This window comes from Sceloporus occidentalis, unplaced genomic scaffold (assembly GCF_023333645.1).
Source record: "Sceloporus occidentalis isolate IW3139 unplaced genomic scaffold, rSceOcc1.0.p SCAF_2, whole genome shotgun sequence".
Classification (NCBI taxonomy): domain Eukaryota; kingdom Metazoa; phylum Chordata; class Lepidosauria; order Squamata; family Phrynosomatidae; genus Sceloporus; species Sceloporus occidentalis.
This window is the reverse complement of record NW_028316982.1, coordinates 240,698,314-240,723,644: the sequence shown is the minus strand read 5'-3', so window position 1 is coordinate 240,723,644 and position 25,331 is coordinate 240,698,314. Positions and strand designations below refer to the sequence as shown.

Sequence of the window (25,331 nt, the reverse complement as noted above, 5' to 3'; positions counted from 1 at the left end):
CTTCACTTTTGAGCTCTCACATCTGTACATGGTGATGGAGAATACAATGTGTTGGACGATTCTAACTTATAAAGTATAAAGATATACTCAGTTGTATATCTTTATTCTTTAGGATCTTGGCTACTTCTTTGATTGCTGTCCATCCCATTTCTAGTCTTCTTATTTCTTGATTACAATCTCCTTTCTGATCACTGTTTGATCCAAGGTATGGAAAATCTTTAACTATTTCAATTCCCTCATTATCTTGAATTTTTATAGATCCTCTGTGGTCATTATTTATGTTCAGCAACAAGCTCTGACTTTGCACATTCTTCCTTGACCTGCCTTAGTAATTTTTCCAAGTCCATTATGTTTTCTGCTAGTAGTATGGCACCATCTGCTTAGATTATGTGAATATAGTCTACAAGAAGCTGCCCTTTAATTGTTTTTGGAAACTATAACTGGTATAGAATACAGCAGCCAGGAAGCTTTCCATTGTCTACTTCTCAGACAAGATTACACTGGTTTCATATCATTTGTATTGGTTGTCATTTATTTCCAAACCCAATTCAGGTGCCTGTTGAGTCCTACATACTGTATCTCAGGAGCCTGGACAACCACTCCTGTGTGGACCTACCTGTAGGTTATTCTTGATATGAAGAAGTAGTGAGAAGTAGTGCATTATTATTATTATATACTTCTTCACAAACGTTTGTTGAAAATGTGAGAAAGAACCTTTTTTGTAATGGATATTTCATGCCTATACAGTATACAGTAAGACTTCCATACTACACGAGGGATCTGTTCAGGGACCCCTTATGTACCCTTCCTTGTGTATAGTAAATTTTTCAAAAAACCTGGGATGCTATTTCTGTTACCTAAAATGAATGACCAAGTGTTCTCTCTAGGAAGGTGACCATAGAATTGCCCTCAAGGACCCAGATACACCTAGAGAAGTGTTCTCTCTAGGCATTTTCTTTGTCCTCCAGTGTGATTTTATGGTATGCTTCTGCCAAAAGCTGACTAGGACAGTGTGCAAGTGTGACTAATGAGGAACCCGTAGATCTTCACATACAGCTATAACTGCATAATATGAACTTGTGCAGTACATGTTCCTACTGAATATTTTTTCTGCTTTCTTCCATTTAACTTGTAGCTCATAGACTAGCCTGAGAATAATAAACTATGTTTTGCTTTTTTTAAAAAAAAAATTAAAATCTTTTGGAACAAATGTTATTTAATAGGGTACACTCTTCCCATTTGCTGGGGATTAGTTCTGCCCCACCCCCATGGATGGGAAAAAGCACAGGAGCTTGAGCTATGGGGAGCAACATGAGCCCACATCAGCACAGCTATGTGCATGCACTGCCATTGTCTGATATGGGGCAGGGTAATCCATTGACGCTCCAATCTGTGGATGGCTAGCTTCCCAATACCGTGGGACCAATGTAACTTTAATATAGGTACAGTCATCCCTCCATATTTGCGGCTTTGATATTTGTGGGTTTGATTATTCATAGATTTCATTAATATGTTCTCTCTAGGACTGTCTAGGTCCTCCAGTGCAACTCTGTGGTCAACTTTAACTAAAAGTTGCACTGAAAGACCATTTGTAGCTACTCCAGTGCCATTCTATGGTCAGTGTATGTTGGACATTGACCACAGAGTTGCACTGGAGGACCTAGAGATTCCTAGAGAGGTGTCCTCTCAAGTAAAAACAGTGTTTTTGTTATTTGCAGTTTTTCCATTTTCACGGGGGTCTTGTTCCCCTAACCCTAGTGACTATGGAGGGACAACTGTAGTTAGTGTTTGAAGATAATATTAAATATGATAATTATAGATCCTCCAGATGTTGTTGGCCTGTAAGTCACACATCCGTCACCATTAGCTGCACTGCATTGTCTTATTACCACCTTAGAAGCCTTTAAGAAGATGGATCTCTTCCGGCAGGCCTATCCATTTGACCTTCTATAGCTGATCTCAAAGAACACTCCCACTTCTGACTTTGATAGCATGGAAAACAGATGACGATTTGGCCATTTTAGTGATTGGTAGTTGTTTTGTTATTCGTTCTATTGATTGTATTTTTAGATAATACTGTTTCTAGTATTTTATTGTTGATTTCATTCTCTGCTGTAATCCCGCCTCGATCCGCAGGGAGAGGCAGGAAATATAAATAAAATTATTATTATTATTATTATTATTATTATTATTAATATATGATTGATTGATTTATTTCTAATAGTTATATCCTGTCTTAGTACTTAAGTGATCAAGGCAGCTAACAATAAAGCCAAATCCATGTAAACAACTAAACATAACTATGAAAGAGTCTACAAGCAATTGCAGTTTAGCAATTGAAAGATAGTTAAAGAGGCAACACAGGTAAACACATGCTTGGGAGGAAACTTCATAGTTTGGGTGCCATTTCTAAGACGACCCTCTTATTATGCAACTTTATGAAGAAATAAATTGCTATAACACACATGAATGTGAAATTTGAGAAATAAAATATTTAATTCTCTTGATTTCATTTCAAGGCTCTGGAAAGTGAGTTTGTATCCTGTCAGCTTCACCAGTGGATTGACCTTATTTTTGGCTACAAGCAACGAGGACCAGAGGCAGTCCGAGCACTTAATGTTTTCCACTATCTGACATATGAAGGCTCTGTTAACTTTGACAGTATCACCGATCCTGTGCTCAGGGAGGTAGGTGTCTGGCTCCACTTTTTTTCCAAGCATTGATAAATGGAAACAAGAGAGCTTCAATTAAGAACATGATACCCTTTGTTATTCTTCTTAAGCAAGTAACTGTGTCCAAATATGCAAAAACCTAGGAGAGATCATTATTTTATAAAACTACATAGTCCGTGTGTAATTACTAAATAGCCAAGTTCCAATAAATCATTAAAATAGTTTTGTGACAATAGAGACTAACGCTTCTCTAAGAGAAGAACCTTCCCTCACAGCATGTTTGAATATTGACTGAAGGTGCACTATGTGACAAAAAAAAAAAAAACCTTGGAAATTCCTTTTGGTAGATGAGTAAACTTATTTCTTGGTACATAAATTGAAGGAAAGAGCTACAGGCTTTGCTTTTTGAGATAGAGATGTTGAGATGAGAAACTAGGAATGCTCCTCTATCTTGAATTTTGATCCAAGATAGATAAAGATTCAGGCTGAATGAGGGATAAAATATGCACTTCTCAAAAAAAGAAAGAAAAGAAAAATAAAAAGAAATGAAAAGAATTGATTTTTATGCCAGCCTTTGGAGAAAATTACTGGCCTTATAATCAGTTCTTTAAATCTTGGCCAATTTGTTTTCTTAAACCGCAAGTGAAATAATGCCTGTCTGTTGAGAAATAAAACTTCTTCACTTTAATGTGGCTTGCTGTCAGGCAGTTTTATACAGCAAGAACAGGACTCCTCTTTCACGGTCAAATTAAACTTTAGAAATGTTCCTGGTGACCATTTGGTGGTTCTTGGCAGAACCAAGGCCCAAAACAGATACGCCAAAAAGTACAGTTTTCGGCCACTTCAAAAGCATGGCATGCAGAATGATGCACACACCTGACGTGACCAGAAGCCACTCTGATGCCACCTAAGGCAGCCTGAAGCTAGCCAGAAAAGTAGTGACAAAAGGCTGCTCCTTGCTGGCGGCCTATTCAGGGCTACTGCAGCAGTCGACTGTGGCATGCCTTTGCTGTTGTCCTGGGCCGCTTGGGGGCCAACTGGTGTTGGAGCTGCCGGAGATCTGCTCCAAGCCACCAGTCTGCTTCACCCTCAAATTGAAAATGGGGGAATCAAAAATATAGGCATTTTTAAATTTAATTTTTAAAAATTGTTTGTTTCTTTGTTTGTTTAACTCTCTTGCTGCCAGTCATGAGGTTTTAAGAGAGGCTTTTCAAGCATTTGGAAAGGGGGAGAAACTATGTAAATGCTGGGAAATCACTTGTGAAGACATTATATTGAAGGAGCTATGTCTGTTTGGGGAATGCCAAAGCACTGTATTGGGCCTCCTAGAGGGCTCTATTCAGCCCCAGGCCCTGAGGTTTCCCAGCCCTTTTCTATAGAATTGAAACCTTTAAAATACCACAAAAGAATTACTGTACTGACTTCCTGTGTGTGTGTGTGTGTGTGTTTTAACTGCCTTCAAGTCGACCTTGACTTCTGCCAACCCTATGAATAAGACATCATCAAGATACCCTATCTTCAGGAGTCCTGTTTAGGTCTTGCAGACTCAGGGCCATGGCTTCTTCATTGAGTCCATTTGTAATACAGTCTTCCTCTTTTCCTGATGGCTTCTAGCTTTCTTAGCATTATTGACTTTTCTAGTGAGTTATGCCTTCTCATATTGGCACGTTACAGACTGCCCGTTTGGGATGGCCTATAGGCACTCCTTTCCCCACCAGATCGGGGCCTCAGCTGCCAGAATGGCAGCCTCTGGGGCCCCGATCCGCTGCTTTCCAGGCCATGGGGAAGCGGCGAAAGGCTGCTTCCCCGCGGCCTGGAAAGGGGTGTCCTTGGCGCTTCATGCCCCAAGGACACCCGACGGTGGCAGGGAGGAGGAGAAACTTTCTCCCTTGTGTCGCTGGTGCAGCTGTCTAAAGGCTGCGCCAGCGATGCAAATTGTGGAAGGAGCTCCATTTCAGAGCTCCTTCTAGCGCCGTGGAAAGGGCGCTCTATGCGCCCTCACACAGCGCAAAGACGTCACGCCCTCACCACCCTGTTTGGAGGCGGCGCGTTCGTGACGTCGTAATGGCGGCCCCCGTGTGGAACGGGCGCCGCCATTTTGTACGTCCTGGGGACGTATTAGGGTTAGGTGCACGCACTTTCCCTAACCCTAGTACATCCCCAGGACATACTTTACGCCCGTCTGTAATGGGCCGATGTGTCCAAAATACACCAGCCTCAGTCTAGTCATCCTGACCTCCAGGGGAGGTTTCAGAATTGATTTGTTGAGAATCAAATTTTATCTATCTGGCAGTCCACAGTATCCTCAAAACATTTCACCAGCACAACATCTCAGATAAGTTGATTTTCTTCTGTATTTGTAGAATTACTAAAAAAATTAAACTTTTTAACCAGATCATTATGGATTCATATGGATTATATCTGTATTATTTATAAAATGAATTTTTTTGATTATTTGTTATCAAATCAAATGTTCAAGGAGCAAAATGATAGCCAAACAATAGTGAAAATTTAGTGTGGTTTCGTACATGTCGTTTGAACATTGTTTCATATAGGTATTTTTTAAATTTAATGTATGCAGATGTGCTTTATTTTTCAATGTATTGTTCCAATCATGTCCACTCACCTTAGCAAAATAATTGTTAAAACATTACTGTGATAAGTCTTAGAGCATTCTGTAAAATGATTTACTTTGGTTGAAAAGTGTAAAGATGCAACAGCTGCAAGATGAGTGTTGCTGTGGTAAAGCTACATATACAAGCTTCCATGCCATCTGTTGTATGCAAAACAAGTAATAATTTATACATTGCCTGGCAGTCAAAAACTCATGGCATTTGCAAATTTCCAGCTTGTTATGTAGCAGTTTTCTAATATTTTTATAAAATTTGAACAATTTGTATGGTTGTATGCATCATGGGATATTAGAATCCTGTTACATGGAAATAGTAGAACCAACCAATTACATACACTCTTTGGGGGAAAGCAGGGTGACATTTTTGCTTTTTCACTTCCTTGATGTATTTAAAATGGAGTGGGACTTAAGTCTCATTGATTTCAGTGGATCTCTTTTAACTATGATTGTGGGCCGAAGTAGATGGCCCAGGTAAAACAGTACAATTTTAAAACACAAGTAAAACACCATATTAATATAACAAATAAAAACATGAAATCCTTTAAAGATACTAAGTTAAAAATATAAAATAACTAGAAACATACCAAGCAAACACTACCAGTAAGAAGCCTCCCTGGATGCAATTATGTATTAAAAGCCTGCTTGAAAAGTTTTTGCCAGCCACAGAAGGGGGAGCAGGAAGGGGACCAGTCTAGCCTCCCACGGAAGGGAGTTCCAAAGGGTAGGAGCAGCCACTGAGAATGCTATCTTTCGTGTTCTTACCAAAGGAACCTGTGATGGTGGCGGGCAAGAGAAAGCCTTCCACTGAAGACCTTAGGGTTCTTGCAGTTTCATAGGGGGAGATAGAGTCTTTCAAACAGTGCCATATGTGTATTATTTGTTGTTAATTGCCATCATGTTGGCTTCAATTTGATGCCCATATGAATGAGATGTCGCCAAAATCAGTGTCACTAGGGGGGTGCGGACTGCACCAGGCGACACCCTAACAGGGAGAGGTGACACCATTTCTCCTCAAACTTCTGCTTTTTGGCAGAAATGGGCTGTGGCATTTGCTTGTGTCCCTTTAAAACACTGACGCTGGGTAAGGTGTGAGTTGTGTGAGGCTGAGTGGGAGGAGAAAAAAGAGCCCCTAGGGTTTTTTACATTTTATTTTTTTAAAAAAAATTAAATGTAATTTATTTATTTTTAATTTTTATGGTTTTTTTTTTAAAAAAAACTTTTAAAGTTTTCTTTTACAACATCACATTTTACCAAATTTTCACTTTCATGACATGAAACTATATATGTGTAAATACATTTAGGCTGTGCGCATGATATTGTAATTTAAAGGTGTAATTTTAATTTTGCTAGTTGTTTGTGTCACAACTATAACCATTACATTCAGTGATATAGGGGAATTATGGTTTATGAGTAACATTAGTACAAAAAACATTACTAAGGATTCTGTATGGTGTGGCAGGGGAGAAGGTTCTTAGGGGGGTGACACTATGAGTTACCACAACGGGTGACCTCAACCCTACTGATGTTATTATTAGCTTTATATAAAACTGAAGTAGACTCAGTGGCTCAGAGTGGATGGGGTTAGCCCATCAGTTCAGATTTTTCCTAGACAGGGATAATTTAGCCACAGTAATCCATGCACTAGTAACTTCTCAATTAGACTGCATTCTGTGTGGGACTGCCTTTGTTGATGCTGAATATGCTTCTGGTCTGAATTCAAGGTGCTGGTAATGACATTTAAAGCCCTAAATGGCTTGGAGCATCAATACTTGAAGAACATCTTCCTATATATGTATATCTGCTTGAAGCTTAAGGTCCACGGTGGCTGCATCTGCAATGCAGAAAAAAACCAGTTTGACACTACTTTAACTGCCATGGCTCAATGCTATGGAATTCTGGGATTAGTTGTTTTGTGAGATATTTAGCCTTCTCTGTCAGAGAACTATGGTGCCACCAAAGTTCCCAGAATTCCATAGCATTGAGCCATGGCAGTTAAAGTGGTGTTAAATCGGATTATTTCTGCAGTGCAGTTGCAGCCAAAAACCCACTAGTCAGGACAATATGCTGTGGCATGATGTGCAAGGGAGCCTTTTCAGCTGTGGCACCTTAGCTGTGAATCCCATTGTGAGAGAAAGACAGGATATAAATCCTTGAAATAAAATAAATCAAACAAATAGACACCTACCCACCCTGGACACTCAATTGGCACCAAATTTGTGTCGTTCTGGTGCTGAGTGAAAACATTGTTGTTTGAATAAAGCTTTTGGGACCTAATTTGTTTTACAAAAACTCTCACATGTACATGATTTTAAATAATTTTAAAGTATTTTGAACAATTTTAATCTGTCAACCTTTCAAATTGCTTAGTATATTTTTAGCCTTTAAAAATCATGTTTATTTATTTATACTGTTTTAAATTTGTCAGATTGGTTTTATTATATGCTACCCTGAGATTGCTGGCTAGAAGGCAGGATATAAATAGTTTAATAATAAACAAACAAAATAAACTGGAAGAAATCGAGTCTCAGTTATAAGAATGCTGTGCTTTTGGCAGCCATCAGCCCTTTGGATGTATTGAATTATAACTTTTTATCATCCTTGGCCATCATAACCAATGCTATCTGGGGATGACAGGGATTGTAGTCCAACACATCTGGAGAACACCGGGTTGGAAAAGCATGGCTTATACTCTTCATTGTACATTGAATTAATTTTAAAAATTAATTTAAATATCCTTAAATTATAATAATATATTAGAAATGGTGGGGCAAATCCACTCAGTTAATGATACACCATTGTCCCATTGTAGCTCTGAAGCAGATTAACCTTCCTAGAATGATTTGTTTACTCATTTCAAGAGAGGAAACATACCTGTGTCTTCAGAATTATGCAAAATGAACTGAACTTGATGCAGTGCTCTTGACCACACACAGATAAGCCAGCTTAAAAATGTTTAAGTTTTTTCTCATTAGAAGAAGCACCGTGTTCCAAATGTAGCACTCCATTGAAACAGAATCACTTCTTATGAACTGCTATAACATTAATTATGTTGCATATGTCAAAATTATATTTATAGTGTAATTCAATCTTGCATAGCAAAAAAAACCCTATTGTCAGATATAAAAATAAAATGGAATCTCTGCAAGTTATGGTTTCAGTATATAACATTTGCAAGTGTGCCTGTACAATACTGGTTTTCTTCCCCCCCCCCCCCCCCCCGAAACTAAGAAATTTAGTGAAGTTAAAACTAAAATTTAATGAACAGCTCAAGGATATTGATTCATTCCTCCTTGACAGGTGAAATCATGGTTGCAGCACTAACCACAGCAATTATTGCATTAAAATGTCAAGAAATTAGAGGTCAGAATAAGAGATAATTTTCTTCCTCGTGTCAGATTAAAAATTGACATTCTTTGACAGCACAGGATCTCTAGCTGAGAAAATTATGACAGCTTAACTCATCTTGCACTTGTAAAGCAGTAATTGATAATGAACTTTACCATGACAGCCTTCTCCTGTGGAGAAACATGACAGAACATCCCTTGTACAAAGCCTGTATCTCTTTTTAATATGTATACAGTAGTTATATTGGACACTGGATGTTGTTTGGAATTGTCTTTACTGTTGGTGTACATCATAATCCAAACCAATTCTTCTAGATGGTTTAGCTGTCTTTAGAGGACTGACATTAAGAATACTAATCAAAACTCAGTGCCTTCAGATCATTTATGCATGTTTTCTTTATTATTTGAGCCTTCTTTCCTTCCTTCCTTCCTTTTTGTCTCCTTCTCTCATTGCCTCTTCAAACCCCCCCCCCCAACAAGACGGCTTCTTTTCTCATTCATGAGCTTTGTATCAAGGTACATATGGAAACTCTAGTAATTTTTAGATAAATTTTAACAGCTTTGGTTTAAAGGTTTAATTTCTAAGTGCGCTGAAATGATTCATTTGAATTCAGAATACAGAAGACACACTGAGGACTATGCAGTTGCATTTGCTGGTTTGCTTGCTAACTATTCTATACAATCCCATTGTAACAAACCAGTGTCCAAGAAATTGGGCCCAATTTATTTAAAAGTTGTATTTACAAAAGTTACATTTATTCTTGTAATACCTAAATTGTGTTGTTATTTTTTTCTTCTAGAAAAAACAGACACCAAAGTAATTTTAATCCAGTGATGTCAATATATCAGTAATGATTTGTTTCTCCAGTGTAACTGAACATTAAAGCGGCTAAATGGCAATACTTCCTTTGATACACTAAATGTAATTAAATTTGTCAGATGTACCATTGAAAACAGACATTTATGTGTATGCTTACAAGAAGTTAGCATTTCAAGAAAACTGTTTATTTTATTTACTTATTCTTGTTTCAAATATTTGCCAACGTCTCATTTATGTTTGTTAGATGTGGCTTGTTTATTCTTAGTAATATTTTAAGTGTAGGATTATATTAATTCATTGTTCACAATGTGTATATTCCTTCTAGTACTGTTTTTTTACAGTAAAACAGTATAGTAGTAATTTGGGCTATACAGTTTCAAATTATGGAGTGTTGCTGATTCTGTAAAAACAGCTCTTCCTTTCTTGAAGCCAAAGACATATGTATGAAACTAAGACATTTATGACACAGTTCACCAGGAAAGTCTTGTGCATAAGTTCCTACTGAAATGAACATGCACTTGTGCACCTCTCATATTTTGCAACTAATTCTGTGCAGGGGAACTTCATGATGATATGTCCCCTGCTACTTGTTTTCAAGCAGTTGGCTGTCAAAAAATGAGATCACATTGGCAACACAATCAATTGGAAAAAAAAACAACAGTAAATGAATAACATTTGACAGTTAGGTTTTTTTGACCACCTCTAAACCTTTAAAGCTGGTTTTGCTGTCAGCTGGTAGAACATATGGTCTATGCAATATTTATTTATTTTGAAGGTGTTTGATACTTAAATTATATTAAGTGGCATCATAATGTTTTGGCCTTGATATTTTTTTCCCAGTTGCCCTCATTTCTGGATTTTAGTTTTCATCTTTTATTTTCTTCTCTTATCTCTTTCTTTGATCTGACAGGAATAACAAATCATCCCTCAGGATCTGCAGTAGTGAAATATGCCCACAGGAAGCATAGTTTTTACTTTTTCTTCCCTTTGCTGAAAAACTGTGCTGCTACAGAGAGTTGACATGATAGGGCTGTCAAGACCAAACAAGACAGATATATCTTTAACAGAATAGATGCTAGCCTTTCATAGTGGGGCACAGAAGATATATGTGGAAAATAACAAAACTCATGCATAAATAGTAGAACTTTATAAAAAGGCCTCTTCACTTATTGAAGAGTTATATACTTTTTGTGTTATCTTTAGTTGTTGTTTCATCTGACAGGATTATCAAAGTTTATCCTCCTGCCACGTCTCTTTTGATTGAATTTGGAGGACTAGAAATACAGGTATTTTCTCTGAATGAAGGAGGACAGGTAGTGGGGGAAAAGCCTTTTCTTCTAGGGCTAGAGAGGAGATGATCCTGCATTCATTGCTGTCAGGAAGACTGTGGCAGGACTCCTACCTGAGAGTTATTATTGTTGTGTACCTTCAGGTCATGTCTGACTTATGGTGATTCTAAGGCTCTATCACAGGGTTTTCTGAACAAGATTGACTTGCCCAACATCACCCAGTCAGTTTCATTGCCAAGCAGGGACTTGAACCCTGCTCTCCCAGTGTCTCAGTCCAACACTTAAACCACTATACTACCCTGGCTTTCCACTCAGGAGAGCCAAACAAAACAAAGAACACATACAAAGTAGAGGTGGCAAGAGCCAGCTTTCCTATTTGTGACAAAGAGCAGACAGTGACCCTGTTCTAGATGATCTTCTCATAATACACATTTCCAATTTCACTTCCTTTTCCTTTCATCTCAACCCCCCACCCCACCCCCACCCCGGTTTACACAAACATCCTGCTAGCCTGAGGGATTCCTTAAAACCAAAAATGTCTTTACTTATTTGTACTTCAACAAGCTTCCATTGTGGTAGAATTCGAAGATATAGCCGCGTTAGTCTGTAGAATCAGTACGTAGTGAGATCTTGTAGCACCTTTGAGGCTAACTGAAAGAAAGAAATTGGCAGCATGAGCTTTTGTAGACTTCAGTCTACTTCCTCAGGTGCATTTGGTGGAACCCCCATGAGAAGGGGGCCAGATAGTATTGAAGTGTGTGTAGTGAGTCAGAAAACCATTGTCTTTGTTCAATCCATTGCTGAGGGGCTGTAGTTTGTGGATAAATTCCAATTCTGCTGTTTCTCTTTCCAATCTACCTTTGCAGTTCTTTTGTTCAAGAACCACTGTTAGGAGGTCTGAGATGGAATGCCCAGGGAGATTGAAATGTTCTGCCACCACCTTTTGTGTATTCCCATTCCTAATGTCTGATGTGTGCCCATTTATCCTCTGATACAGGGACTGGCCTTTTGGCTCAATACAGAGTGCTGAAGGGCATTGCTGACACAGTATGGCATAAAGTACATAGGAGGATAAGCACATGAAGGTTCCCCCTAATATTGTGGGTGATGCCATTAGGTATTGTAATGACATTTCCTGTATACGAGGTTTTTAATGGAATGTTTTTTATTGTATATTATGCTGTAATACGATGTGTTGTACATCTGTATTCGCCTGTGAACCGCTTTGATCTCCTAGGAAAAGCAGTATAAAAATAAAGATTTTTTATTATTATTATTATAAATGTGTGGGCAGAGTTGGCATCTTGATTTGTGGCAAGGTTTAGTACCTGTGTCTCCATTTGTATTGTGTGTTGTTCTGTAGGCAAGTGCCTGTTTAAGGTTTGGAGGCTGTCTGTAGGCGAGTAAAGGTTTGCCACCAAGAGCCCTTGAAAAAGTGGCATTATTGTCCAGAATGGGTTGTAGTTCATTGATGATGCCCTGGAGTGGCCCCAGTTAGGAGCTGTATGTGACCAATAGTGAGGTTCTGTCATTTTCCCTCTTTAATTTCTTCTGTAATAGATCAATCCAGGCTACAAAGTCTTGCCTTGTTTATTTGTTTTTTCACTTCATGTGGTGGGTACTGTAATTTGAGGAATGCTTGTTGTAATTCCTTGAGTTTGGCACCCTTTTCTTGTGGGTCTGAACAGATGTGATTATATGCGAGGGCTTGGCTGTAGACTTTGGATCTAGTGGTGTGTTCAGGGTGGAAACTGGAGGCATGTAAATATGTGTAGCAGTCTTCAAGTGGTACGGTAGATTGGAAAGGGAAACAGCAGAATTGGAATTTATCCACAAATTACAGTCCCTCAGCAATGGATTGAACAAAGACAATGTTTTCCTGACTCACTACTCACCTTTCAACACTATCTGACCCCATCCTCATGGGGATGCCCTACACTCATCTAGTCCTCTCACCACAGGCTAGGCCAATTACAAAACTGGATCTGCCCGTTCATCTCCATCATGCGCAAATACCAGTTTCCTATGCCTTTGTGCACTAATGAACATCATTAAAAGTAGACCTGCAGCTTCATCTCCATACACAAAGGATTTGTGATTTGAATTGACATCCTTACATATCAATGGCATATATATGTCTGTGCCTGGCTTCCATTCCGCCATATGCATCTGAGAAAGTAGACTGAAGTCTGCAAAAGCTCATGCTGCCAATTTTTTTCTTTCAGTTAGTCTCAAAGGTGCTACAACATCTCTCTACATACACTCTTCCATTGTGTTCTGACTCTTACACTTAGAATGTAAAAATAATAAAATAGTCTTCCTAACATGTCTGAAATCAAAACTCAGCTCATGACTACATATTGTCTCCAGATCTCCTGCATGGATTCCATTCCTTGGGCAATATGTTCTTGTCAATTACATTGTAATTGATGCCATTCCCTTTTTTAATTTTTAATTTTTTGTCAGTTGCACATCAACAGCTTCTTGCTCCTACTCAAAGAATGAAGTTCATTCATAGAGTTGACTTCATTACCTAGTGGGTAATCCTGACAATAGATGCTTGTCTGAATTTCCAGGAAACTAGCTGCAAAGGAGCATGGGCTATCTTGCATACATTTATTGGAATAAGGATCGTCAGATAGGCACTACTTAATTCTTTCCATTTCCTTCAAGGATGGTATAAGATGGTTGAGATGGATTACATTCTAGCAATTGTGAACAAATAAGGAAGAATATGCAGGGTCCGCAACCAGCCCACTCCCATACATACATGCATGATCTAGATGTATGATGTGCATATGATTTCCCCAAACCTGCTTAAAGGCATTCAGCTATCTAGAGGTTTAGACAGATCAGAGAGAGAGAGGTAGTTGCCCTCAATACTGTATGTGTTCAGCTGCTTCTGTGTGGGGTACGTCATTGGAGCAATAACATCACAGTAGGTGATTTTTCTCCCTAAACCATTTTTTAAAAAAAAAATCATAACTTCATTGTGTGGAAACAATTTCTTCCTATTATTCTTGTTATTATTTTCTTATATCCCGTCTTTCTCCCAATATAGGGATATAATTATCAGAAGATCTTCTGTGTTATCTGACCCTCTTGCCAGTCAGGTTTATTAATGACTGTGTGCTAGTATTTTATGAGCATTAGTCATGTCCCTACTTATAATTGTACTCACATTGCTTGAGTCATCTGTTCAAAAACATCTTCAGGTTTTAATTTCTTATCTTTTCACCTCAGGGCCCCCCAAAAATGTTTTATATTTGAATTTGCAGTCATTAAGACTTAAAGATACTACTGGAAGTGATTGCCACTTTTCCATCTGCTGCTTGAAAAACAAGAAGAATATGGATCTTGTGTGTGGAGGCTCCTTTTATATTTTACTTGTTATGGCATTCTGTTTACAGGTAGTAATTTTTGATTTTCAGAAATTAGTAGCAAACATTCAACATTCACTGTAAAGTAATATTTTCCTCTAGGGTAAAAGGATGAAAATTACTTGACTGCTGTTTATAGCAGAAATAGCTGGAAGCCTTTCTTTAAAAACTATTAGCACAGATTTCAGTTATATTACAATCATTACCTCAGAACAAATTGCCTATTATTCCACAATGTTTTGCATTCATCAACTTCTTTCCATGAAGATTGCAGAGCAATTTAGATATTTATCTTAGGAAATAACAAAGCTGATCATTTTAACCATTTTCAACATATTGATAATATGTCTCTCTAATGGCTTTTTCCAATCATTATGTACAAGATGTTCACAATTTCATTTTCTCAGCATAGACAATGATGTGCTTCAATATCTAAATGTTGAATGTAGTACCTAATATCTAAATACCTGAATATAAATGTTTTAATTAATCCTTCACCATATAATTCTGCTAACTTTTGTTAGTACTCCAAAATGTTGTTGGCTTTTTGTTGTTTGTTTCTGACTTATGGTTACCCTAAAGCAAACTGGTAACGGTATTTTCTTGGCAAGGTTTGTTCAGACAAGCTTTGACTTTGTTTCCTTTAATGCTGATAGAGTGTGACTTGCCCAAGGTCACCCAGTGGGTTTTCATGGCCAAATGGGGATTCGAACCCTGGTCTCAACAGCCATAGGGCCATGAACTACCCACTAACCACACTGGAACTTCAATAATGGCATAAAGAATCTTTGCACATGAGCAGGGCAGGTATCACAATGCTAAGTACAATTCATACATTGTTACAAGAGCAATATGTACTCCAATACTCACCTCTTGAGGAAATGCTTACACTTTTCCTTAAATTAGCTAACAAAATGTGAAAATGTAATTTCAAGTGGATTTTACATTTTGGGTTAAGGGAGATCATTTTTAGCCACAATCCAAACTGTTTTACTGCATTTCTGTAGCAGGTTTCTGGTGTGTACAGTTAAGCAAAGGATCAGCATTGCGACTACAGTGTTCAATATGAGTAAGAGGAGACGATGTAAATTCAGAGTCATATCAGTGCTGGTAGATAGATATCTAGTATAGACTAAATGCAATATTCTAGCAGAAGCAGACAGTCAACCAAAGAAAAAGTGACAGTTCAAGCACATGACCGTCAGCCATTGCCTTTTCCAGTGCTTTATTGGCAGATTATCAAATTATGTTCCCTTTGTCCATTTCCTTTCAAACTTGATGGAGTAAACAGGAGAGAGAAGTCATGTGCAGGCATACCTCAGATAAAGTGTTTATAAAGGCCCTCTTGTCTTCTGCCTAGTGGTAAGATTTTTAGCAGCACTGGCACCGGAAAGGATGGTGCAGGAGGGCTGGTCTGTAGAAGGTACAAAAAACATTTTTTAGCTTATGCAAGGGTTGCCTGACCTGGTTGTTTTGTTTCACGTGTGCGTATTCACAGTGTTGAATAAAAACTTTGATTGAACACATTGAAACATATTGAACTGCCTTTTTTCTTTTCTTTTTTTGTGGCATAAGAACCTATCCCTATTCTTTCTGTGTTGTTTCTGCTCTGGTACCATTACTTTAGAAACTAATGACCAAGAACACACCTACTTTGTTATCTGAGTTATACCTGTGCTTATATAACAATGACTGGGTTGGGAAGGTTCAGATTCCATTTTGTGCTTGTGGAGCACACGTGGTTCATGAAAGCAGGGAGTGATTACTGCATTTCCAGAAAGGAGGATACAGGGCACAGATTTTTTTCAGTAGATTGCATAACAATATGATGGATTGGGCCCAGATTTTTAAGTTTAGCTATATATATATTGTCAAATGGCTAAGAAAAATGGAGTAAGACAGTGTCAATATTTAAAAGTAAACCTGGACACATTCTAGACCAGTAGAACATTTCATCTGTTTGTATTCAAAACTAAGAACAATATTTAGCAGGAAAAATACAGTAGGTTTTTTAGTAGAACAATGGCTGTGAAAATACAGGGTTTTTATTTTGACATATTGTTTTTATCAGAAAAAAAGGAAAGAAAATAATTCCTTATATGGCCAAATGTTTTTCTAACATGCCCCATAAACTGACTGAACATAAAAACGCATTTAAATTTTTAATATAGTTTTATGTATATAAACCAAGAAAACATGGATATAATATATCTGATTTACCGAGTGTGTCTGTTCCTGTATATCAGGCATTAAAAATAATGCTTTATATGATCATGTTTTATTCCTATAATAAGCCAGAAGAAGAAGAACAAAAAGCCACCATTAAAATACATTCCTTCATGATCAAGTGTCTCTCCGGGGTTCGTATGTTTATGCACTTCCTTTTCCTTCTCTTTTCTCCATGTTGTAACATCTCACAGAAAGTATTTCTAGCTGATATAATGCAAATGAAAAAAAATAACAAAATTTTGTTGATCTGTTTTGTTACTGTCTCTGAATATATAGATTAATTTAAGTTACACAAAGGAAAATATAAGGCATGTGTTAGTAATTTAGGTAAGTTTTCCTTTGCAAGCAGCAAATGTCAATTTCTCTCCTATCCAATGTTACTAGTGCAGAAGACAACCCAGGTTTTTAACTCTTGTTCTGGTGAAGGCAGGGTTATCAGGTGATAACAGTAAATTCTTTACCATTTACTACAGGTAAAGATGGTAAGGATGTTACCAAAAAACTCTCCACACTTTGAATGGGGAAGAATTTTGTGTGGTTCTTATTTTAATGGAAATAAATCTAATTTACATTTCCCAAAGGGTTATGTGAACTGGAACACAGATTAGCCTTTCTTCCTATCTCCAAATTTTATGATGCAATTTTGTGTTGCAAAAATGATTGCTTATTTAAAAGGGCAAGTACTAAGGGAAAGTCTTTCCATAAATATTAGGGAGAAATGTGTACAGAACTACATATATTAGAGGAATATGCCTACAAAAATGTGTATGAATTTTTCTGTATACTTTTTTGGGGGGCTGAAAGTGCAAGTCATTGTAGATGGTATGTAACAAAACAGAAACATGAATAATCTGGGATGGAAGGTAGTGCAAATTTGGAGAAATGGTTGAAGACTGAAAAGGTTTTCGCTGGATTTGTCATTATATATATCATAAATCTCAAGTCTTGTTGCAGGGAGAAATATAGGTTACCTTGAGAAACATACCTTTTCTTGCCTTGTACACATATACAATACTTACAAGGTGGTTTTGAAAAAGAAAGTATCTCTAAAGCAGTGAGCCCATTTTAAAATATGAATGGTTAAAATCTGCAAAACTGGGGGGGAAGCACACAGACATGCTCTAGTCAAAGGTGAACATCCATAACTTAGCTGAAATCTGTAAAAAATGTGTACATTAAAAATGTGTAAAATGTAGACCAATTTCTATGTGTATCTGTTTTTAAAAACAACTACAAAGCACACAAGCAATTACAAAATAATATGGGAAGAAAATGGAGATGGGATCTTGAGGTACAACAAAACTGAGACTGAAGGATTTTTCATACCCATAGCAATGATAGGGAAGAAAAAGTGCTTACAGTATTTTTTTTCCCCCAGTGGCCTCTATTACTAGTTACTTTCCTCCAGCTTTTTCTGTGCGTATGTGTATGTAGGTAGAAGATTTGGGATTCTCTGGCTGCATTTCAGCAATTCTTGTTTCTTAACAAGTTAGTGGAGTGTAACCACATCTCCCACTTCTTTCTAGTTTAGCCTTCAGGTATGATCAGTTAAAAGAAATGGATTTTCTGTCTTTTTCTTTTTTCTTGAGGACTAAGTGGTGACAACAGAAAAAAAATAGGCCTATAGCAATCATCATTGGTTCTGGGAACTTTATTTACTCTCAGTCTGAGTAGATAACTCTACAGGTGCTGGAGAAACTGGTTTGGTGGTTTATGTAAAGCAGCAGTACTAACTTTGTAGCTGACTTTGTAGTTGAACTTTGTAGTTGAAGGACTGGAGCGTGTCCAAAGGAGGACAACTAAAATGGTGAAGGGTCTATGCCCTATGAGGAACAACATAGGGAGCTCGGAGTGTTTTGTCTGGAGAAGAGAAGGTTAAGAGGTGATATGATAGCCATGTTTAAATATTTGAAGGGATGTCGTATTGAGGAGGGAGCAAGCTTGTTTTCTGCTGCTCCAGAGACTAGGACCCGGAACAATGGATGCAAGCTGCAACAAAAGAGATTCCACCTCAACATTAGGAGGAACTTCCTGACAGAGCTGTTCGACAGTGGAGCTCACTCCCTCGGAGTGTGGTGGAGTCTCCTTCCTTGGAGATCTTTAAGCAGAGGCTGGATGACCATCTTTCGGGGATGCATTGACTGAGAGTTCCTGCATTGCAGAGGGTTGGACTGGATGACCTTTGTGGTCTCTTCCAACTCTATAATTCTATGAAAATCGTCTGCAATTAATCTTGCTACAACTCCCTACATCAACTCTGACCAGGGACTGTCTTTCATATGATGCCTCTGATGAGGGAGTGGGGGAACAGACTTCCTTACAGTTCCCTGAAGATCTGTTGTACTTACAGAGCTCTGTGAATATCATTGAATTGAAATTAAGGATGTTAATACTCAACCATTACATCATTGCAGGTGAGGGCAAATAGTTTCCAGGTTTCTCCCGATGCAGAAAAAAAATGAGTATACCTGCACAGCTCTTTCTATGTCAAAAACAAACAAAAAATGGCACAACAGTAATCTTATATCAGAAAAATATTGTGCAAAAAGCCCAGCAAACTTATACATCAAAACCATGTGGCTGCTGGAAAACATTATTTTTGTTTGTACAAAATCCTATGAGTCTTACCCTCCTCAAAGGTATTTCTACACAGAGTAACTTCCTGAAAATCCACATTAGGATTTGGGAATGCCAGATGAAATCCACACAAAAATCTCACCATTGTGTTATTCTTCCCAGACGGAGTATTTTTCTTTAGCAAGGAGGTGAATAATAGTGAATATTCTTTCCATCTCAAATTGAGATATCAGAATTTGGAAGCAGACATTTCTACCAAAAAAAAATAAAAATCCTTCATCCTAAAAGAATAATGAGTTCTCATGATTTGATAATCTTAATGCACATAAATCTATTTTATGGACTAGAAGAAAGCAAAAATTAAACTGGAATTGACATATCAACTGTGCAGTCATTTGGCTACTGCTTCTGTTTTTATTTAGTTGTTTTAAACTGCTTTCATAATTTATTTTTGGAAGTTTGCCTAATTAATTTGATAATATTGCTAATAATGGCACATTATAATGTTATGAATAATTTCCTATTTATCAGTTTTATTGAACTTAAAATACAAGTTCTAAAGTATTAAAATACATAATAAATCAAATTGTCATTTATATATATTGAATAGGAATAAAATGATATGTTTATAGAATCATACAATCATAGAGTTGGAAGAAACCACAAGGGCCATCCAGTCCAACCCCTTGCCATGCAGGAAATCACAATCAAAGCATCCCAGACAAATGGACACCCAGCCTCTGTTTAAAGACCCCCAAAGAAAGAGACTCCACCACACTCTAAGGGAGTGTGTTCTACTGTCAAACAGATCTTACTGTCAAGAAATTTCTTCTAATGTTGAGGTGTTTAATTTGGCATTATAAGTTTGTTTGTTTTTTTAAATCTCCTGAGGTGTAAAATGGGTGGGATTTCTAGAGCCCTCTATGTATTGTTAGATTCTAGGTCTCAGCATCCCTAAACCAGCATTGTCCATGCCCAACAACATCTGGAGGACTGCAGTATTCCCACCACTGATGAAAAGATTTGAAGTTTGGAGTCCTAAACATAAAATAATTCAATAATGTACAGGGCCATTATGCCTGACAATTACATGAACACATATATTAAAATTTTAAGAATAACAATGGATAATGATATTATGAGTTTGTCTTCCGATACATATGTGTTTTATGGCTCAGTTAGAGTAATCTTAAAGAAATATGAGTGGCATCCAGAGTGGGTGAAATCATAGTTTTCACCCACCGAAATCAATGAGGAATCCTAGAGGTGGCAGAGGCCATAAGGGCCATCTCCAGTACAACCCATTGCCATGCAGGAATACACAATCAGATGCAGCTAACTTTATTTCTTTCAGTCTGCATTAAGTATGACAACATCTGGAGCCAGCCCTCTGGCCATTATATTTACATACTGCAGTGTAATGCAATGTTTATTTTGACCAATGTGAAGTTGAAGCCCGAAAAACCCACAAAAAACTATTTTGACCCATTGCTGAAATTACATACTGTATACTTCTTTGTTGTTGGACCTTATAAAATATTTATTAAATATCATATTTTTTACAACCCCCCCCCAAAAAAAAAAAAAGTATGGGCTGCTGCATTGTAGCCCATTGACATGATCAAAAGCTGTACGCAGTATTTGATAAGATTCTTACAGTAGCAACAGGGAATAGAAGAGGTGTCAAAATTTATTACATTCATGTAAAATCCTAATGAACACAAAACCACCCAAACTTTGACTTCATAAAAAGTGAAATCCTCACAAATAAGCATGGCATATATCAGTTTAATTTAGGATGATAATTTTTAAGGACCATTCTGGTGATCTTTAAATAAAAAATTAACTAGGCAGCTGCAAGCAATTGCTGTCAAATTTCATGAGCACCAAAAAGCATTTTTATCAGGAGAGAGGGAGCAGTTTCAAATGAACATCAAAGCTTTCTGCTTTCAAATTATTTTTAAAAATGCATTTTGCAACTTTACCATTTAATTTTGAAAGGGGTAAAGATTATTTTTTCAGAGGCCTCTAGCTTTCTTAAAAATATTATTAACTCTAATGCTGTTTCTTACCAAATAAAAAGTTAGGTTTGATGGGCTCGTGGTGGGTGGGCAAAAGGAAATACATGAGACCTGTGCATGGGAAGTAGCTCCATTGGTAATTCTGAAAAGCACTATGGGAAATGCCGTGTGACTTGCCCTGAAGCATAACATCTGTTAAAAACACTTTATTTCAAATTTCGTGGCATGTCTGAAGGCAAATGAAGCAAAGGAAAAAGAATCACGATTGGGCTTTTTTAGTACATTTAATGAAGGCAATTAAAGGGCATCCCTGCCCCTTCAAAATCTCATTTGTTTACCTATATTGTTGTTGTTAGGGTTATCAGAGTGAAAACTAGAGAGGGCTCCTGTGTCTTTAATGATTGTATTAAAGAGGGTTTTTCAGCAGATGTTGCTTGTCACACAGCCTGCTGAAATCCCCTATATTTTGTTGCTATTGCTATTCTTATATGCTTTCGAGTCTTTTCTGACTTATGGTGGCCCTAAGGCAAACCTATCATGAGGGTTTCTGGGGCTGAGAGTATGTGAGTCTACTGTCCCCCCAGTGGGCTTCCATGGCTGAATTGAACCCTGCTGTCCAGAGTCATAGTCCAATACTCAAACCACCATACCAAACTGGTTACGCAACTATTTAGACAAGATTCATTTCCAGTTTTCATTCCAGCAGCCCTAGTTGTGGTATACACTTAAGTGGTAGGCGCATCAAAAATAGTGTTATCCCAGCCTTCCTCCTCACATCTCATTCCATTTGTATCTGAGTCTACATAGCTTGGCTTTCCGGAAAATGTTCTAAATCTTTTACTCTGCCAGCAGTCCATCAGAAACATCCATATCTCAGCTAGAAAGGATAAACTGAGGGTAAAGTGTAAAATGGATTTGGAGCACCTACTTATGGTTGCTTTTAATCCAGGACTCTGGACAAGTATTTGTAAAAGTAATATAGGAGTTGTGTTGTTGTGTGCCTTCAAGTTATTTCTGACTTAAGGCAAACCTTGGTTGTTGTTCTTGTTATATGCCTTCAAGTCATTTCAGACTTATGGCAACCCTAAGGCAACCCTATGATGTGGTTTTATTGGCAAGATTTGTCCAAAGGAGGGTTTGCTTTTGCTTCGCTCTGAGGCTGAAAGAGGGTGACTTACCAAAGGTCACCCAGTGAGTTTCCATGGCTAAGCAAGGATTTGAACCCTAGTCTCCTGATTAATAGCCCAGTGCCCAAACCACTATACCATTCTGGCTCTCTATAAGGTGAGCCTATCACAGGGTTTCCTTGGCAAGATTTGTTCAGAGGGGGGTTGTCCTTGCATTCCTCTCAGGGTGAGAGAGTCTGATCTGCCCAAGATAACTTATTGCCCCAAAACTGTAGCGCAAAAACCATGTGTTGTTCAAAATTTATGGTTTGTGCAATTATTAAGGAACTAGAGTGTCATGGGAGAAGGATTCTCTCACACAGAAAAATATCACTGATGTTGTTGAACATATATTACATCTAAAATATTGAGGAATACAAATTAGTACTTCCATCAAATAGTCTTATGAAAGAGAAAAAGATTTCTAGCTTACCTATTGCTTGTAATTTTGTCTCCATATCCTAACTGCTCCGACAGAAGGCCCTTGAGTGGCTGTGGTTATTGCTTCTGCAAGAAATCTCTTCCATGCTTTTACAAATGGAAATGCCAAATAGAAATCAATATTCTTCAGCTGGCGTATCACAAGTCCTTAAGATATTGATGCTATTTAACAGCTGTAAACACAAATAAAAAAGCAATATCTCACACTATTAGTATGAAACAATAACACTTTCAAACTGCCTAGGCTATATACCCAGAGAGCTGCCAGTCATGTCTGTTCTTCAGAACAGTGTGCTTAAGGGCTGTTAATCATACTAGCTTTGTAAAAGAAACAGGACCAAGAATTATACTACCATTCCTTGTTGGACTAAACGAGAGGAGGGGTAAGAATGGCACAAGAAGAAAACTTTACATAAAAATAAAATACATTGAAGTTAATTTACTTTTCTAATCTATTGTTTTAACAGTAGTGTGTAGTGCCTAGATTTTAGATCATTATACAAAATTCAAAATGTGGGTGTTCTGGATTTAGAAAAGCTTATGCTTAAGCTGAGAACCAGTGAGGCTTAGTGTTTTGAGTGTTCAACTAGGACACTGAGAGAACGAAGTTCGAATCCCTATTCGGCCTTGGAAACCCACTCTCAGCCTCTTGAGAAAGGCAGTGACAAATTCCCTCTGAACAAATTATGCTAAGAAAACTCTGTGATAGGGTCACCATACGTTGGAAATAACTTGAAGGCACACTGGAAATGACTTGAAGCACACACTGGGAGACCAGGGTTTGAATCCCAGCATGGCCGTGGAAGCCCACTGGGTGACCTTAGGCTAGTCACACTCTCTCAGAGGATGACAATGGCAAACCCTCTCCGAAGAAATATGCCAAGAAAACCCAGTGATAGGGTCGCCATAAGTGAGAAACGCCTTGAAGGCACACAGCAACAACACACAATGACACAATGCTTACATTCCTACTTTAGACCCATTCACCTGGAGAAAGCAGGTTAGACTGGCATCCTCCCTATTAGCCTTTCATAGGCAGATCTTTTTGCTTCAGTAGGACTTTGATGGTTGATTGCTTGTGGAGAAAAGGTCTTTAAGAATATGCTAAACTGTTTATTTGTTGTTTTATTTTTAATTGTCATTCTTTTAACTGTTTTTTTTTCTTTTCTTTTCTTTCAACTGCTTGTTTTCTCTTGATGGTCATGGTTTAATTGATTTTAATTCTTTTTTTTAGCTTACTTATAATTTTAAGTTTTGCATGATGTGAATTTGTTTTAGCCTTAGCAATGCCTGCAAAAAAAGGCGGAATATATATACTAAATAAATAGGTGAATAATAGAAAAGGGAAGGGTGTATAGATTTTAATACTTAAAAAAACCTAGGAGGCATGGGATACAGCTTTTTCATGTTTCTGGAACCTTGGTCTTTTTGAGGACGGATTGTTGAAACCAGGAAGTCTATTCCAATTTGGGGGGGGGGGGAGTGGGGGGATTCTTTGGGTTCAAAAAAGAACCTGTAACCAGGGACAAATTGTGGTGCCATTCCCCCCGCATGATCCTCAGAGAGAAAGAGGGCATTTTAATTTTTTTCAAGAAAATAAATGAATGTGGTAGGCTTTTATGGCTCTCAAAACAATATTGGAGTCCATATATGGCATAGGTGTTGCATTTCCATGACTCTTGTCTTAAGTGAACAAGCCTAAATGGTCCCCAGGCTGAAATGCTTTCCCTTCCTCCTCCAGCATGGTGTTAAAAGAGAAATCAGAAAGTTTTACTATATTTTAGAGAAACTTCAGCTTTCTGCATGCTCAAATCCCTAAGCTGGATACTTGTTCTCTTTATAATTTTTAGTTCCATTGAGAAGAACTAATTACATGACCTTTTGACAAAAACTATGAATCAACAGCCGTCCAGTTCCTCTTACTTTAAACCAATAACTTTCAATCATTTGGTATGTATACCTTTATGTTTATATGGCTCCTGAACCAATAGTCTTATACACCTTAAAGAAAATTTGTCATGGCATATGTTTTCATAGATTAGAATTCACTTCATCAGATGCATGAAGTATTGTACTAACTGTGAGTATGTATGATTTCAAAGGAAAAAAGTATAGGCTAGGAGATCAGATGGGAATCAAATGTTTAGGCCACAAGCAAAAGAACTGAACATTGTAATAAGCTGTAAATTTATGGATTTATGCTATAGCTCTTGAAATGAATAACTGAGTATCTCAGAAAATTGTTATATTCCCACATTTTCTGAATATTGCTGTGGCAGAATACCATTGCTTTCCCTCTGGAAAGTGTTCATATATTTCTGGCATTGTTCCATGAGCCACACTTGGGGGCTGGGAGATGTTAATACGCAATGCAGTTCTTAAAATAATCGTATGCTGTCATGCTGGTGGTTTGTGGTTTAAGACAATGGATTTTGCTAATCTGTACCTATTTATGTACTTTGCAGTTTAATCCTTATCTGGAAGTATCAGCATTCACATGAAAATGTTGACATTCCCAGATTTTGGGTAGTTATTATAACATATCAGCCAGTATCCTGTTATGTGACATGCTGAGACTTGAGTTGTATTATACAAATAGGGTGTTTTTATTGGATGTTAAGGAATGATCATATTCAGCTGAGGACAGAAACAGTGGTTCGCATGTGGAACACATACAAATGCACAACAGGCAAGGTCTATGCAACCTGCTCATTCTGTAGCAGGGCATTGCAGTTGTGCAGCATCGTGTCAGCCATGTAC

The 25,331-nt window shown here is 37.6% G+C and overlaps 1 protein-coding gene across 4 annotated transcripts in view; it reads left to right on the top strand.

Moving 5' to 3' along the window:
* NBEA (neurobeachin) overlaps positions 1-25,331 on the top strand; it is a 559,686-nt gene that overhangs the window by 492,924 nt on the left and 41,431 nt on the right. For all 4 annotated transcript variants that reach the window (XM_089512505.1, XM_089512504.1, XM_089512507.1 and 1 more), the window contains one exon: positions 2,520-2,687. In XM_089512505.1, the coding sequence (XP_089368631.1) occupies positions 2,520-2,687 (168 nt within the window). The remainder of the gene's footprint in view (positions 1-2,519; positions 2,688-25,331) is intronic.